The 18,325-nt window shown below is 42.2% G+C and overlaps 1 protein-coding gene across 1 annotated transcript in view; it reads left to right on the top strand.

The window, feature by feature from the left end:
* The window catches only part of THSD7B (thrombospondin type 1 domain containing 7B), a 296,014-nt gene that overhangs the window by 92,947 nt on the left and 184,742 nt on the right, over window positions 1–18,325 (top strand). The window contains exon 4 of the mRNA XM_077784906.1: window positions 11,787–12,582. Within this exon, the coding sequence (XP_077641032.1) occupies window positions 11,787–12,582 (796 nt within the window). The remainder of the gene's footprint in view (window positions 1–11,786; window positions 12,583–18,325) is intronic.

Genomic DNA, 18,325 nt, shown 5'->3' with positions numbered 1-18,325 from the left:
AAAGGGAAAGGGATATTTGTCTTGGCTTATCTTTTCTGCCATTCCTGAGCTTGAGCAGGTGTTGGGAGTTTCTTTTGATAGCATCTCCTTTCAGCCAGGACTTTGGGCTCATCCACTCCTTTGATTAAACACTGGGGCAGCAACATCTTCTGTCAATATTTAGTAAGTTGAGGGATTTTAGGTGCTATCTGATGAACCTAAATGTGACCTAAATTGAACTGAAGGCAGCTTGAGGCAGGAATGGCCTTTTATCTTCTTGAATCGTGTTTGAAGTTGTGATAGTTCTTTGAGGCGTATTTAAATTAATAACCACTGTATTATCTTGACAATACTGGTAGAGATAATGTGGGATTTCTATTATTCTGGCCTGGTTTTTGATCATTTCCCAGTTACAGTGAGGATGATGAATGAACATCGCCAAGAAATTATATTTTAAAACATTAGTTTTGCCATGTGGTGGCACAGGGGACCAGAGATGATTACCAGGGCTGATGTTTAATTTAGAATTATCTAAAAATTTTTACTTGACCCCTTTATATCAAGGTGAACCCGAGGCAGGCTTAGTTTATGCAGGTATCTCAGGCAGTCATGACATTAGTGTTAGATTTATTGTACAGGCTAAATTATCATTTTATATATTCAATAGAACCACTCAGGAGTACAAAAGAGGACTCTTTGCAGTTGGATTTTCATGCAAAAATCTTTATTTGTAGTGTAAAACAGTAGGCCAGATAGATGCTCTTGTGCAAATTACTAGCACTGTTTGTAAATATCTCTGCAATTGAAAGCAGCAGAAGTGCCAGATGTGTAATTACATTAGCACAGATATTCTACAGAAAGCTGCTTCTGTGAAACAGAAACAAGCTTAATGTGAAAATCTTTGCTTTTGAGAGCATGCATGCTATGCACATCATTAACCTGTTAATTAAATCTATTAAGGGCTGCATTTTCTGAGGCCTTGTTAAATGATTACTTATGTGTAAGAACCGTCTGCTTCTAAAAAATCTTGCAAAGTGTGGGCTAGCATTGTGGTGGCAGATGCCTTTGTTTGGATGCGAAATAAATGTACAGCATATGTGCATCTGTAACCAATATTTTCCCATGTCATCATTCTTTTATTTCAAAAAATCAGGGTGTGAGATTTTTTTTATGGAAACAGTGACCAGATTTCCAAGTTCAAGATTGTTCATCTCTGCTCAGCCAATAGAAAACCTGAATGCTGCCTGCCACATCTGGTAGTGGTTTTTGAAAGAAATGTGGGGCTGTGCTAGCAAAACCAGCCTCAGGATTCTGTATTATCAGCTGTTTAAACATCTCAGGGGAGATGGTTTTATCCCTGGTGCTGAAACTGTGAAAATGTGAGTAAAGGTGTCCATCTGTGAGGATTTTAGTGATAGATGAAGGCTATTCAGAAATGCAAAAGCACTATAAATTCAGGACAGTGAGAGCAGAGCACCTGCCAGAGAGGTAGCGAAGATCTACCACTCTGGTAAGGCTGACCCCTAAGTAACTTCAGGGTGCAGTTTGGTGTTTGAACATTTCCATATTTAACTTACTGGAACTGATGCTCTGCTTTCAGCTTTCTTTATTTCAGAAGTGCAGATACTGAAAAAACCCCTCCCAAACTCTGCCCCTTCCCCTAAAGTCTCTGTTCCCAGCCTGGACTGTGGGTTAGCACCTTGCTGGACTTGCAACTCTTGGGCTCCTGGTAAGGGCCAGACACAATTTATGGCCCAAAATATCTTCTCTGTACTCTCTCCTCTGTTTATCCTCAGAGCATTGCTGGCTTTTGCTCCATTGAATCAATCTCAGCTGGAAGAGGAAAAAATGAAATGAAAATTAAAACCGGAAGAAAATTTAATGGGTTAATACAACCCCTTCATACAATCCCTGGATCTCAGTCTGCCTGATGTTCAGATCTTAACCTGACCATATTTTGCTCTCACTTACCTGCATGTGCAGTTGTTTGGAATGATGCCTGGCAAAATCTGCCTCCAGATGGGATGGAGATTTTTCTTTCTTCACATACTCATCCAGATATGATGTGTTTAGTTATATTTTGTAATTCTTTGCACAATATTCCCAAGATTTTTCTTATCTTAACACCTGCAAGCCTGAATGAGGTAATCATGTTCCCTGAGTGCAAACTGAAGCATTTTAGTATTCTGTTCTGCTGTCAAGAAGCAGAATTTATGATGTGATGGAAGTTTATTTCCGTTAGGACATTATTGTCTTTGTTTTGGCTTTCCTATTACATTAATTTTTTTCCCCCCTTCAAACTGAACTTTTGTGAACTGGATTTAACTTGCTTTTTATTTATTTTTTTTTTTTTGTGGTTTTTTTTTTTGTTTGTTTTTAGTTTTTGGGATTGTTTCTTTTGGTTTTGCACTTGTTTGTTTGTTTTGTTTTAGAATGTGCTGTATGTCTGTCCTTCTTCCCTGAAAGGAAAACCACTGGCATCTCAAGACCTTTCAGCCTGCTATGCACTGGAAACTGCATCTCTTTGTCCCTCTCAGCCACCCTCCTGTCAGTGCTCACTGTGTCTGTGGGACAGTGAAGTTGATTTACTGCTGGAGAACACTTATATTCCACATTTTGCCATAGCTTCTCATTTGGTTTATTCCTGCACAGCTATTTCCACACAACACAGCGAGTTGTGCTTTTCCAAAATGTTTTCCCTAGAGAATATGGAATGTCTAGAGTAAATGAAATTTAATTTTTAATAATTGAAAGGGGATAACTAAATATGGACTGTAAATAAAGTGAAAATGCCCAGTAAAAACAATTTGTAAAGTTCTACAATAACCTCTGTCCAGTTTTTATAGAATTAATAGTGCACATGTTTAAAAATAGAACTTTTCATATGAATTAATTATGCTGTTGCCAGGGAATCATTATTATAGGTGTTCTCCATCTTTGCAGAAATACTAATTAGCAGCAGTTGGGCTCCATGGGGCTCCTGCCCATTGTATAGCTCTTCTGTAATGTTTATTAGGAATAATGAGTGGCCCATATGGTTGAGAAGGTATTTCTGTAGCAGTACATGATGTCTGTGTTTTACCTTTTCTGTTCCAAGCGCTGTGGCCAGCCCCACTTCTGCTCCAGAGCAAGGGGACAGGGGCTGCTCCAGGTGGGCTCACCAGAGGTCCCACCTGGAGAACATCCCCAGGAGAACACATCTGTAGGTACATCAGCTCTGCAGGAGGCTGAGGGACAGGGAAAGCAGCTCCTCTGTTTCACCCCAGCCACACTTGGTAGCATCTCCACAACTCTGCATTTCCATTCCTTTACCATTGCATATTGATTGCTGTAGTAGCTGAAAATGTATGTGGGCTTCTGGGCTGTGGTGGGTTATAAAATATGTAAGTTGGAAATAGGATGAAGCTAAGCAGAAAAATTAGAGTTCTCCCTTAAAATGATGTCTGGAGGGGGATGCATGTGTTTCTGTGATAATGTGTTTGTGAAGTATATTTGGATACTTCAGAAAGGTTTTGCAGGTGTGCAGATTGCTATATTATTTCACAACTTTATTTCTCTGAAACAATTTTTAAATGTTGCTGGTTTTTTTTTTTTTCAATAAACAAACATAATTTAAGGCTCATGAAAGAGTAAGAAAATTAGAAACCGCAGTTGCCACAGTTTGGAAGAGGGGTTGGGCTCTATCTTTGGTGTTTGTTTGGTAATGAATTATTACAGAACTTAAATAAGAATTCTCTGTGTGTCTTGGAGCTCGAATAAGCAGATGTTGAACTGCTGCCAGTGCCTCCCCCCAAGCTGTCCCACTAAGGCCTTGCCTCAGAGCAGTGACCTTTGGCAGAAAGTTTCTTACTGTGGTTTTCTTCCATGAGTGCCAATCTTCACTGTTCATGGGTTCTTCCCTGTGAGGGTGCTGAGATCTTGGCTCAGAAAAGCTGTGGCTGCCCCATTTCCCTGGCAGTGTTCAAGGCCAGGTTGGATGGGGCTTGGTGTTACCTGGTCTAGTGGAAAGTGTCCTTGTCCATGGCAGGAAATTGGAATGAGATGATGTTTTATGGCCCCTTCCAACCCAAACTGTTCTGGGATGTGTTTGTTGAGGTTCCTTGTGAAGATGCAGATGAAGTGGACTCTGCAGAGCTGAGTGCATCCCAGCTGGGCTGTTAGCAGAACATGGGCATGGGGTGAAACCTAGGCTTTGCATGCTTGAAAAATATCTCAGAGTGCCTGCCTCTGTGAAGGGCAGCAAGGGGAAGGCAGTGTGTAGGAAAAACAGAAAAAACTCTGTGTGAAGCTTGCTGGTGTGAAAGCAGTGGTGTAAGGAGCTGTATCCAATTGGAGACACTTCTGAATCACCCAGTTCCTGCAGCCAAGTAAGAAACAACCTCATTCACAAATCTCTCTCTCTTCCTGCTACTTCTGTGCAAATATCAGAGTAACATCCTCAACTTCTTGTTTCATTGTGCTTGAAGGGTTTCTGAAATTTCCTGTGGATGGAGAAAAGATTTAAGCATAACTGGGGGTTCAGAAGAAGGTGCTGCTGAGAGGGGTGTCCAGCAATGCCCAGGATTTCCCCACGGCCCCCACTGGTAAACTGGTGGTTTGTGTTACAGGAGGTGCTGTGTCATCTGTCTTGTGTTGATTCTAGGTTTGGTTTTTGGTTTTTTTTCCACTGAGAAATAACAGTTCCTACTGGGGATTACCAACCCCAGAGTCAAGCTGGAGCGACTGAAGAAACATTTCTTTAATGTTACATTTACAAATACCTTACAAAGGCTATTATCTTTTAAAAAGAATTGGTTTCCATAGATGTTTGGCATTCCAAAAAGGCCAGAGTTTGATTATAGCTATTTATAAAACCACAGAGGTGGTTTTAATCTCATATGTAGTAAACAATTTAGAGTTGTAATCTGTTGATAAGATCTATTTATTCTTTTTATTTTTCAGTGCATAAGCTTATATACATTATGGTCTCATATCCTAATATCTACTGCTGTCAAGGCCAAAAATCTGTTTTCACAGACCCTCAAAATGTGTTGGATGAATATGGCAGAAATGTTTTGGAATGTATGGGTTTTTTTTTTTAATTTTATTTATTTTTTTTAATTTTTACTTTTCTGTTTTTAATTGAGAGTTGAAAGGAAAGAATATTTTTCCCTGGGCTGTCTCTGGGGTGTGGGCACATGATTGAGTAGCTCAGTTAATACCGTTTACATTAGTTCTTAATATTGGGAAATCCTGCCTTCCAGTGCCAAGGGGTTAGTAAATCTCTGTATTTTCATAAACAGCAGTGTTCATTACATTCTGCTGCAGAATGTCTTTCTTGCTGGAGTGTGTCTAGAGTGTTACAGCATACGGATAATAAGGAAATAACCTGAAATGTAAAATTGGAACAAACTGCTGCATGGCTGTAAGTCACTAAATTTCACATTTATTCAGATCTGAAATAAGATTAATAACTAAGCTGCTGAATTGCTCATTTGTGTAGGTCATGAAAGTTTAAAAAAGTGCTGCATATATTTAAAATTAATCCTGTGAATCAGAGGAATTTTTTTATGCCCTGTGTGACACGCTGCAAATAGGACAATAGTCTTTTGTATAGAATCTTTCATAGATTATAGTACAAAAGGATTTAATGCATTGCTGTTAATAATAAATAGGAAAATAATTGAGACAGTTAAGAATAGGCAAGGAAAATAATCTCTATTTTGGCTGAGATGTGGCAGTAGATGCAGGGCAAGGAGGCAGGAGGGCTCTTTTAGAAAGCAAGGGTATGTGCAGTTCAGCCAACTACAGCTATACATTACTGTGTATTATAAAATACTGAAACATCTCAGATCTGGTGTCCTAGACTCCCAAGATTTTAGCCTGTTTAGTCTGCAAGAAAATATGTGGCTGTAGGATCCTTATCTAAATCTTTAGAATTACTTTTCTTGGCATAATATGCCAAGAACCACAATGCCTTTGTATCATGCCAAGAAAAAAATATTGGTGAGGAACTATGTTGTAGTTTGTATGATTTTCCAACAGCTTTGGCATGTGAGAAATAAATATAGTCCAAATCTCATAAAACATGCATAATTCTCATAAAATTACATTAAAATTACATAAATCTCATAAAACCTTCTCATGAAACAACCAGTTATTCTGATGAAATGTATTCAGTGTAATTTATTTTTTATCTCTTACTAATAGTAATTAATTAGCTGTAGTGCCATTAGGAATAAGGCTCATGTGTTCTCTGAGTCAGTTGTTAACCTGTTGTCAGAATTCATGGGCTGACTTGGAGCTTTACACTTCCCATAGCCGTGCTCTGGTGGAAGGATGACATTCAGAGGGCTTCTGGGACATTTCAAACAGAAGTATTCAATTAAAGTGGATGCTGCAGGGATTTTGAGGAGTTATGTCCCTCAGTAAATGAAGTTGTACGTCTTTGTTATGATGGATAAGAATTAGGAGATTCTGTTCAAAAGCAAGTTGTTAAGGTCTTGAATGATTGCTCCTAAATTTGATACTTAAACTGAAAGAGAGGGTAAAAATGGGTAGAAAATAGGACTATTCCAATGGCTGTCCATTAATTTTTTCAGTGTTCCTTCACTGGAGCATATCTCTTATCTGATAAAAATTACTAACACAATATTCTGTTTTGCTAATTGCTCATCTTCTGCTAAGTTTGCAAATCAGAGCACAACAACAGGGACAGAGTCATTGTGGGAGATGTTTATTATTGAATGAATTCTCTGATGGTGAAATGGTTTCAATTAAGCTAAAATGTCACAATAAACAGAGCATAATTATTCCAGCAATTCTTATGAAGCAATAACATACTTACTAAGCAGCTCTTACTGGGATTCTTCTTTTAAGTTTGGTGTTTTATTTTGTCTGTAAAGCATAATTATTGTCTGTATAGCCTGCTTGCCTTATGTGTGCGTGACCTGTGTGTCAGAGAGCAGATGTCACTGCATCCTTTCAGACACAATTATGGTGCAGTTGTAGGTAGGTCTTGAAGGCAGGAAAAACAAATCAGTGCACAGAGCATCAAACAAACTCTAGTTGCTGTGTTATTGCATGTTTTCAAAGGGGTTAGAGAAGCTGAATGGGGTGATAGTACAGCTCTTTCTGGCTGATAAAAGATGAGAAACAGAACAATGTGTAATTTTGCTTTAACAGATTGTCTTGACTTATTAATCCCTTTCATGTCATTGCTTGTAGTGTTACAGATGCCCTGGAAGAAACAGTGGGATGTGTTTGTTCACAGTTGTTCATAAACAAAGACGCCTCATCTGTCTGTTACAATTTTTGTGTGAGCCCAGCAAGTTTTGTTTCACTTCTCATTTTTGGAAATAGTGATTTGGCTGAACCTCTCTTTGGCTTGGTTGACTAATGGATTAATTAATTCTGCTGTGTACTTTATTGGTACTTTGCATATCTCAGTAGTATTTATTAGTGAAAAACCTTTTTTTTTTTTTTTTTTTTTTTGGCATTCTGCTGGAGAAAGCCTTTTTTCAGTTAGATGCTCCTACACAGAGGAACCCAGGTGGAAAAGGACCACAGGAGGTCATCTGACTGAACCTCACCACAGGGCAGCTTCAGCACTGAATGCACACCCTGAGGTTTCTCAGGGTTTGTTCAGTCAGATCTTGGAAACCTCCAAGGATGAGGTTCTGTTGTCCTTTGGGGCAGCCTATTCCCAGGGTTATCCTCCCAGCAGTGAGGTTTTTCCTCACACCAGCTTGGAGTCTCCCTGTTTCCACGTGCACCCACAGTCTGTTGTTCCCATCCATGTCCTGCTCTGATGAGATCAAACACCCATCCAGTATCTGATTAGGTTACAGCACACAGGAGACAGACTGTCCATCCTTTATCTTCATATTTTGTACTTTCTATAGACAGATCACTGTGAAATTAATTTCCTCTTATTTAGTCTTCTTCTTTAATTACCAGTGGCCTTTCATTCTAGATGGGGAGTTATAAAGCATGTTTCTGCAGTTCAAACTTCTGATGCCTAAATTCCAGTGGGTTTATAACACAGTTAATATTATAATTCACATTGTGCTGGGATGTTTCTTTTAATTGACTCAGATAGATTTTGAGAAAAGTGTAAATTTAATATGAGCCTTCTAAAAATAATTAAATTCTAATTACAAAGAGGACTATTGACGAGGAAGTATTTACAGCTTTCTCCTCATTTGAGCTACTGAACAGGATATTTAACTAAGCAGTGAAACACTGTGGATAAGTTTACTGCCATGTCCTCAGGAGATTGTCAGGAAGTGAAAATAATCTATAGTAATGGGTTTTGCATCTGATTTTTTTACCTTATTTTTCAGGCTTCTTTTCCTGGTATGCCAAGAGCAGGCTCTCTTTTTAGTATGTTTGCCAGGGAATAATTGCAAATTATAATGTGTCTAATGACAGTGTAATTACTTACAAGTTCTTGCTTGGTGTGTTTTTTTTTTTTTTTTTTTTTTTTTAATTTTTCATTCTAAATTCACATTTGACTTTAAATAATGGCTAATTCTTGCTTCTGGCATCAGCTGAGTGTCTCCTTATCCTGTTAAGGTTTGAGTGATCATTCTGCTGTTCATGAGTAGAGCAGTTCATGAGCAGCACCCAGGAGAGTTCTGTGCAGCAGGGAAAGAGCAGTGCTGGGTTTGATGAGCGATCTCTGCTGCAACTGCTTGGCATTCCTCCATGGGAGGGAGGGGTTAATGCTATTTTTAATGCAGTTCACTGTCTTAAGAAATAGTAAATCCTTGACTGGTCTAATGTGTTTCAAGGTCCTGTTGATGTGTAAAATTCCGTTCTTTTTAATGCTAAAGGGAAATTAAAAAAAAAAAATCTACTTTAAATAAAACTGGTGAAAATGGAACTTCTCCTGTACTGAAACTTCTACATCTCTAAAAACTAAACTGCCTTTGCTGAATTGCTGCACAGAAATAAATACATTCACAATTACAATTATGTTGTGATGCTTAATCATTGTTACTTTTCTCTGTTAATAAAAAGCCACCCAGGACTTGAGGTCCGAATTTTGACTATTATCTTTAGATGACAGTATTTGCATAATCTGATGCCTGGTTTCAAATCTTGGTGGCATTAGAACAGAATATTCTGTTAGATCAAGGTGAAGTACCAAGGATGAATGTTTAAGTTGTCAATGGACCTCTTCCCTGTAACTGAACTTCAAAAGCGTATTTAAAGATTAATTTTTTTTATTACTTAGTTTTTAAGCACCCTGGATTCTGTTGAAAGCCTGTCATTAGTGTAGGACAGCTTGTAGAGCACACTGGAGGTTGATGCTGCCTTTTCCCATTCAAGGTATCTGTCATGACTGAGTCCTTACCTTGGGCTGATGTCTTTTGGTGTGAAACAGAGGCATAAAAAGGACAAAGATTTTTGCACATAGCCTGAGGGATTCAGCAAAAGCTGGAGCTGTCTAAACCTTGAGGACTCTGCAATCTCCTCTTGCCCCAGCCTGTCCACCACTGCAAAAGGTGCCTGACTGAGGGCAGAGCTGCAGCCCTGGCTTGGAGGATGGGGCAGGAGGAACATGGGATCTATTGGAAAAGAAGTTTAGTTATATCCAGTTCCTATCTGCTTTCTCTCCTTTCCTAAAAATAAAAGCATCAGGGGTTTTTATTTATTTATTTTCATTTTTCATTATAGAATGTCAAGCCCCTGTCTCTGGAGGATCAACTCCTCTATTCACAGAGAAAGAACAATGGGATTGCCAATGAAACTACCATTGCCTGAACAAAATACCTGGGATTATAATTGCAGCTGTTATGGGACTGGTTTTGGTTTTTGTGTATGTTTGAACATCTAACTGATTCCAGTAGTTTTAAAATCAATTTAAAAAAAATTGACTACAGTAGCATTGCTTAATATAAATCAACTTATTTGTTGCAAGTTCATTTTCTGCCTTGAAGAAATAGAACTGTTAGGGCAGTTGCAGTGTATTTTCAGGCAAGAATTACATATGCAATGTTTGTATTGAACAAAATGGCTCTTTTATGAGGTATTGGAAAGTTTTTAAACTTAGGAACAAGATAACACCCCCTTGAGATGATCATCAAAATCCTTTTAATAGTTAAGATTCGGCCTGAGTGCTTTTCTCTACCTTTGCTCTTCAGTTTGCCGGCAATTTTGTACTTTATAGCCCTCAGTACTTTTTTGATTTGGTGGATTTTTATTGAATAATATTTTCACAGGCAAATCATTCTATTTAGCCTTGTCTGATTGCTTTCACTTGTAAATCCTCAAGTAAGATTCATACGATTACGTATGTCTGTTAGTGTGCTCCAGAACTGAAAATTACATTGCTGGCTTTTATTTTGGTTTAATTTCTCCTCCTGAATGATGGTTTTGCCACTTCTCACAGTGCCATGTGCTGCAAGTGGAAATTATTTACTCAGTGTACCTTGAGGGTGATTATTTTCATGTACTTATCCTGACTGTTTTATCCCTTTGGATGATGACTGTGCTGCTTCCCAGTGCAGTTTATTTTGTTGACTAATTGCTCTATTAAGACTGTTTTCTTCTTATCTAACTTGACTTTCTTTTCCTATTAGATGATTGTTCTTTTATGATCATTTTTTATATTAATTTGTACAAATGAAATTAAATATTCATTTGGGATGAATTTTACTGCTGCAGAAATTAAAGGCTTGCCTTTAATTTGAAGCACTGTGAGGCATTTTCTTTTTTCCCCAAATTTCTCCAAGTGATTCAGTGATGTGAGTACACTGGGAGAAGCGACTTGCAGCCTTTAGGAAGCATTTAACCAATTTTAGGGACCAGCTGGTAGTTATTTGCTTTTTTAATACGTGATGGGATATGGCTTATATTTTATATATGATTTATATTTTTTAACATGGGCAGATAGCGATAGGAGAAGGGGGAACATATTTAAATTAAGAGAGGCGAGATTTAGGTGAGAAGTTAGGAAGAAATTCTTTAATCAGAGGGTGGTGAGGCCCTGGCACAGAGTGCCCAGAGGAGCTGTGGCTGCCCCATCCCTGGGAGTGCCCAGGGCCAGGTTGGAGTTTGGAGCATCTGGGATAGTGGAAGGGGGCTGGAATGAGAAGGGCTTCATGGCCCTTGCAAGGCAAAGCGTTGTGACTTGGTGGCTCGGCGGTGGCTCGGCGGTGGCTCGGCGGTGGCTCAATGGTGGCTTGGTGGTGGCTCAGTGGCGGCTTGGTGGTGGCTCAATGGTGGCTCGGTGGTGGCTCAATGGTGGCTCGGCGGTGGCTCGGCGGTGGTTCGGTGGTGGCTCAATGGTGGCTCAATGGTGGCTCAATGGTGGCTCGGCGGTGGCTCAATGGTGGCTCGGCGGTGGCTCAATGGTGGCTCAGCGGTGGCTCACTGGTGGCTTGGCGGTGGCTCAGTGGTGGCTTGGCGGTGGCTTGCCGCTGGCTCGGCGGTGGCTCGGTGGCGGTTCGGTGGCAGCTCGGTGGTGGCTCAATGGTGGCTCGGTGGCGGTTCGGTGGCGGCTTGGCGGCAGCTCGGTGGCGGCTCGGCGCTGGCTCGGTGGCGGTTCGGTGGCGGCTCGGTGGCGGCTCGGCGCTGGCTCGGCGGTGGCTCGGTGGCGGTTCGGTGGCAGCTCGGCGTTGGCTCGGCGGCGGTTCGGTGGCGGCTCGGTGGCAGCTCGGTGGTGGCTCAATGGTGGCTTAGTGGTGGCTCAATGGTGGCTCGGCGGCGGTTCGGTGGCGGCTCGGCGCTGGCTCGGCGCTGGCTCGGCGTGGCGCCGGTGCCGGCCAGCTCCGCGGGGCAGCGCTGGCGGCCCTCTCTCACCAGCCCCTCTCTTGCAGGTCACTGGGGCCGCTGCATCGGGGACTGCGGCTCGGGCGGCGTTCGCAGCCGCGCCGTCTGGTGCACCCACGCCGAGGGCTGGACCACGTTCCACGCCAACTGCGACCAGCAGGACAAGCCCGAGAGCCAGCGGAGGTGCTTTAAAGTCTGCGACTGGCACCTGGAGCTGTTCGAGTGGGAGGTTTCGGGATGGGACAGGTGCGGGCTGGTCCCGGCGGCGGGCGCTGAGGCCGGAGCCGAGGTTTGTGTCACGGCTCAGCACGGGCTGCAGCGCCGCAGCGTCCGCTGCCTGCAGAAGCTGAACGGGACCGCGGTGTCCGGCGAGATCTGTGAGTACTTCACCCCGCAGCCGCCGGCCGAGCAGGCCTGCCTGGTGCCGTGCCCGCGGGACTGCGTGGTGTCGCAGTTCTCGGGCTGGTCCCCGTGCGGCGCGGGCTGCGCCCGGGGCCTGCAGCACCGCACGCGGGCCGTGCTCGCCCCGCCGCTCTACGGCGGAGCGCCCTGCCCCAGCCTGAGCGAGTCCAGAGCCTGCGGAGCCCCTGCCTGTCCCCTCGGCGAGGAGCGGCACACCTACAGCCTCCGCCTGGGCCCCTGGGGCCAATGCCGCCTGCCCCATCCTAGAGACGCGGAGCTGGCGGGGAGGACTATGCTGGATTTGGGGTCGGACTCCGGAGAGCGAAGCGCCGCCGGGCTTGCCGGCTCTCCTGCCCAGCGCCCCGCCGGGGAGGTGGAGATCGGCTACCAGACCCGGCAGGTCAGGTGCGTGAGGAGCGATGGAAAGCACGCGGCGCTCAGGTAAGGCTGATCCCGCTCCGCGCCAGCCCCGCTGCGTTTGCGTGACGGGGCAGCACCACAGTGAACGAGTCCCCTTCTTGAGTTGGAAATGAAATCTATCTGTTTTCTTTATGAACCTTTTTTTCTTGATTTAATTCCTTTCTAGCATACGTTGAAGATTTTGCATTCTTTCTACGATTTGCGACTGTTTAAATTCATTTTATGTTTTTTAATAATTCTCTTCTGGGTCTCTTTTTGTTGTTGTTGTTTTGAGGAAATGGAATTATCTATCACTTTGTGCAATTCCTGGGCCCTGGCTGTGGGAGAGGGAGGATCCGTTCTCAGTCATGTACTGCATATATTTGGTTTAAGAGGCTAAGATTGCATCAGCTTAAACTCCTTCATTCTTATGAATCAATACAGAGTGAAAATAAGTCTGAAAAGTTTGGCCTCGTGAATATGCTAGAAGGCATATTTTGGAAAGAAATCAGTGAGTAAACCTGGGATTGTCATCTTTATTGAGGAGCCTTCCTGCTGGGTGTTGATACAGGATAAGTTACTGGCACGCCCATCTTTGATAGAGGCTGTTGATTTCTGTCCTTATCTAATGATTTATCTTTGTCTATATAGGTTGCTTTGCTGTAATTCGAATGGGAAGGTTACAGTAAAGTGAAGCAAATAATATAAATATTTATTCTTTCTATTTCTCACATATAAATTTAAGCTGAGCTCTGCTGTTTGACTTCAGGTTGGATTTGGATAGGTGCCAGTAGCTACAGATGACTGATAAATTGATTGACTTCTGAGAAAGTCAGAATTTTTAGAGATCTTACTGTGTTCTGTTTTTCAAGGAAATGAGAAGTTCTTGAAAAATCCTGCTCTTGAATTTTGCAGAATCAATCTGTTTCTCAGTAATTCATAGCTCCTGGTGCCTGCACAAACTCAAATGGCAGAGAGAAGAGGTTATTTTACATCCAGTTCTCTACTCCCTTTAATTTCTGCAGTGTTTTTGCACACACACTGAGGTGAAAATACAAATTCTGACCTTTTTCCTTACCCGCTCCTATTACACCCAGAGCCAAGTATAGAGGATTTTTTATCAGTTGGAAAAAAGTCAGGCTTTGTGAAATGTTCCAGCAGTTTCTGACATCTTGACTTTATTACTTACCTTTTATTATGTGTTGATTCTAAATATACAGATTTTATGCTCATGTAGCTGCTTGACTTTAATGGAGTCACTTGTGATTTATTCCACAGTGTGACCAGCAGCAGGTTTATGTCTGTTAACACTTGTTAGCTTTCTCCTGCCTCTTGCATCTTGTTTCTTATCAGAGGCTCTGGAAGGAGGATCCCGATTTTGTTAAAATTCCACTTGCTCTGCCCTCACACACTCATACTATATTTGCTCTAATAATAGAAATGGAAACTTTCTGTAAATGTTTTATTTTCTGTGTTATACATTGAATTTATGGATGACAGTGCAGAGGGTGCTGGTGCTGGGAACTTTAGTTTTAGTGACTATCCCTGATCGAGCTGTCTTTTTCCTTGTTCCTTTTTGGGTTTTTTGCTGATCTAGCCCTCTTTTTGGGAGTGTACAGCTCCATTAGCCACCTCCTGGCAGTCTTTTTCTGCTGAGCTTGTGTCTCAGATTTACTGCAGAGCTGGGCCTGACCCATCCTTTACTCTTCCTCTAAATGCAAGAGCAAAGCCCATTGATTGAGTAGAGGAGAAAAGGTCATGTCATGTTACAGCATCCAGACACTCACTTTTCCTTTCTCCTTTCAGACCTAAAATTCGAAGCTAAAAATCCAGCCCAGAATCCAATCTGTGTTTAGTTCCAGGGCTGGAATGTCACAGACATCAAATACTCCTGACAACGACTCCCTTTAAGCATCCCCTGGTGGTGTCCTCCTCGGTTTGTTGTGCAGCAGATTTGCTGCCATTCTTCTGAAGAGCAGGCTGATCTTACAGACGTTGCTTTACAGCAGCGATGGTATTTTGGCTACTGATAAAGAAGAGTAAATGCATTTGCATAACCCCGTAGTGGGGGCTGGCAGGCAGCCAAGTGTCTGCTGTAAACCAGGAAAGAAATACCTTATTTGTGCTCCTGTAATTTCCTGGCTGATGTTTCCCATTTCTAACGCTGCTAAGCAAGCACCACTGTAAATTAAACTTCTGGACAACTGAGGCCAGGGACAGGAATATCCCAAGATGTGCTTTACCATCCTCTGAGCTGCTGTTCTGCCAGGGCTTTGCCTTCCACCACTGCCCAGTCCTTGCAGGTAACAGGAGTGGTCAGCTAACCACCACCAAGGGCCTCCAGAGGAGAGGGACCACATCTTCATCCTGCCTCCTAATTTGTAATGAAATGGCAAAGATTTATTTATGGCTCAATTTATTACCAAGGTTGTTTAATTTACTGGTGTCTGATTGCAGGGCTGTAAATAGGAATTGCTTGGAGATGAGCAGAAGCATGTGGAACACTGGACATGCTGTCTCAGGGAAACAGAGCTGGGGATGTTTTTAATAAAATATCTTTTCAGTCTGGAGGTTCAACATTTCTCAAAAGGGAAGAAAAAGGAACAAAAGAGGAAAGGAAGGGACAGACCTTTTTGAAAACACCTGAAATGACAACAATTGAACAGCCAAACCATCAGTAGGCTTCGAGACGAGTCCGCTTTTGCTCAGAAATGATTTTGGTGTAGAAACGTTATATTCATGAAAATAAAAGGAGTAACATCAAAATAGAATGATGCTGTGGATCTGGTTTGAACTTTTTAAAGACTTCCTTTATTTAAAAAGTTGGAATTTTTTTCATACTATTTCAGATAGAATTCAGGTTTCAATTTAGTTCAGAAAAAATGTTATAGTTTTGCCTTAAGCCTTACATCCAATAACAGATTTAAACATGAGCACTTCCATACATTAAAAAAAAGAAAAAAATCTCTGGAAAAGATGCAAAAAGTTAATGTGAAAAAAATGCTGCTATTTTTGCTTTCCTGTCTTGTCACAGTTGTAAAACTCTGCAGAATAATGAGACAAAGGCATTTGAGTTCCTTCTTTTTTTTTCTTTTTTTTATAAGAGGTTGTTTAGGTTAGACACTAAATTGCAGTTTAGTAAAATAAATGTGCGTAGTTAGACATTGAAATTCTAAATAAATTTAACCTGATTTTCTAACCTGATGTGAGTGCTCAAATAAGCCTATTGAGAAGTTAAAGTCGGGAGCAAACAGTTATAAAGCATTTTTTTATTATTATTATTTGGATTAGGAGTCTTTTATGTACATATTTCTTAAACTCTTCATTCTATGTGTAAGATGACAACAGTGATATAATAGATTTGGATTTGGGTTTCTGTTTACTTTACTTTGTAAGTGAAAATTCAGGTCAAACTCAGTCAAGGGACAACCCATCTGTCAAGGCGGAGGTGGAGCAGCATTCAACTCTTTTGTTTGCCTCTGTAATTTAAATTTCCATTATCCATTTCCTAGTGGACTGTGCTTAACCACTTTGCTGTTGTATATTTTTAGGAAAAAAAATTTGCAGTTTCAGTGTTGACATTGTTCTGTTCTCGAGATGAATACAAAATTCTGCAATCAGGAAGTGAAAATGCTGTGCTGTAAAATGCTATTTGATGGTTGTGATTCCGATCTGGGAGAGGAATTCTATGTTCACATTCCTCCTGGCAGATGTAGGAATCAAGCCTCAGTGCTCAGGCTTGAAACAAATCCCTGAGCTGTTGGAGAAGGATATTTTGTTTTCTAATGTTCTTTTCAAAAGTTTTGTCTGTCATTTCTTTTGCTTTTATTTAAAAGCAGAAGAAACAGAGGAGCAGTGATGGCTTTTTTTGTTTCCATGAGTAACATTTTAGTGGCCAGGTATGGAATAGGCTGCTCAGGGGATGGTTCAAAAGGTGCGTGGATGTGGCACTTGGGGAATGGTTTAGTGGTGGACCTGGCACCTGGACCTGGCAGTGCTGGGTTGATAATTGGACTTGATGATCTTAGAGATCTGTTCCAACCCGAACGATTCTGGGGTTCGATGATTTTAGAAGTGATGTCCAATTATAACTGTGTTTTTTCTCCTGTTCTCAAACTGTGCTGGGAACCAGCTGCCTCTGTAGCCCCAAGATCTCAGAGTCTGCCAAGGTAGTGCAAATGGAAGCCAGCACTTATTTATTAATTAAAACAAAGGATCTGGTGCATTAAGTTCTGGAGACACCAAAACTTTGACATCTTTACTGATGTTTGTTTTGGTTATAGATCTCCTAGTTCTCTTTCCCTTAGGTCAGTTGTATGGCAGGGCAGGCAAATATAACCTATCATCACCAGCCTGGTCCAGAAGGCACTGATGTTTCTTCTGCCAAAAAACCCTCTGCTGTACAGAGTGAATATATGGTATCCAAAATATCCCTGGCAGCCCTTGAAGACCCTAAAAACACATTAGGAATTCTCGGAAGTATGCCTATTAACACAGTTTGCCAATTTCTAAGGGAAATGAGTGTTTTGATGCTGTTAGAAACATGACAAGACCGTCCATTATGAGATGTTAATATTACAGGCCAAGTGCAAGGAATAGGTAGTTTGAATTTCAGCAGCCTGTAGGGCTGGGTCTTTGATTACAGAATAGGAGACACTGCTGAAGAAGAGAAAAAATGGAAATGGGTTGTTAACTTAGGTCATTTCAGGATTATCTTGCTCTGCAGCACGTGGGCTTGAACATGAGTTCTCTGGTCAGGCATGAGACTTCCCAGGAGCCTCCCTAAGCTGCTGGAGGAGAGCCTGGCTGTGGATGTGGTACCCTGTCCTCCTGGTGCTGCCTCTGTGCCAGCAGAATGGTGACAGCTTCTCAGTGTGCCCAATTACAGGTGATCCTTTCAGTGTAAAAGGTTTTACAAGAACCGCCTGTCTCATCCTGTAATGTAAGGAAATGCATCCACCTGTGCTTCTGAATGCCTTGCTGCAGTTGGGAAGGGAAAGAAGTGGTGACTCCTGTGCTGTGCCCAACCTGATTTAATGGTGCACGGCTCCTGGGTGGTGTTGCTGCTTTTTCCAGATGATGGACCTGCTCCCACTGATTCCCATGTCAGGGATGTGATGGCTCTGTGACTGCAGGGCATGTAGCACAGGCACTGAGCTGTTGGAAGATGTGCTATTTTTGGTGAGTTGCTTTTTGTCCAGAGCAGGAAGATGGTGGGGTTCAGCAAAGTTCCTGTGTCTCGTGGGTGTGTGTGGCTGGAGATGGAGGAGATCAGTGGTGCTGCTCTGTGGGCAGCAGCCTGAAGTGACACAGCCACGGGGATGTGGAGCTGCACATGCACAGTCAGGGTGGTACCCAGGGCTGCTTTCACTCCTCCTCTGCTGTTCTGCTCCAGGACTCTGGGAGTGTGAAACAGATGTGAAAAGATTTCCTTCCTAGTGTTTTGTGTTTCTTTAATAAGTGGTTTATTGCCCTTGAGCACACAAGAGGCTCAGAGGGCACTGTGCCACTTGAGCGAGCTGTGCTCTCTGCTGCTGCTGGCTGCTCACTAATGGATCCATCCTGTGCCACAGACATCTAGCGTGGGCTGGGAAACAATTCCTGGGCTTTTACAGTGTCAGTCCAAGAATGTAACACACAAAAAAGCATCAGTTGTGTAAGTACTCTGCTGTATCACTGTTACCAGATCAACCCGCAAGCAGAAGATCTAACCTGAGACATGAATATGTGGAAAATCAGTTTAAAACCAGGGCTGATACAGTACCTCCTGTCTCCAAGACCTTGT

This window comes from Lonchura striata, chromosome 8 (assembly GCF_046129695.1).
Source record: "Lonchura striata isolate bLonStr1 chromosome 8, bLonStr1.mat, whole genome shotgun sequence".
Taxonomy (NCBI): domain Eukaryota; kingdom Metazoa; phylum Chordata; class Aves; order Passeriformes; family Estrildidae; genus Lonchura; species Lonchura striata.
Note: the sequence above shows the minus strand (reverse complement) of the source record. Positions and strands in the feature narration are given on the sequence as shown.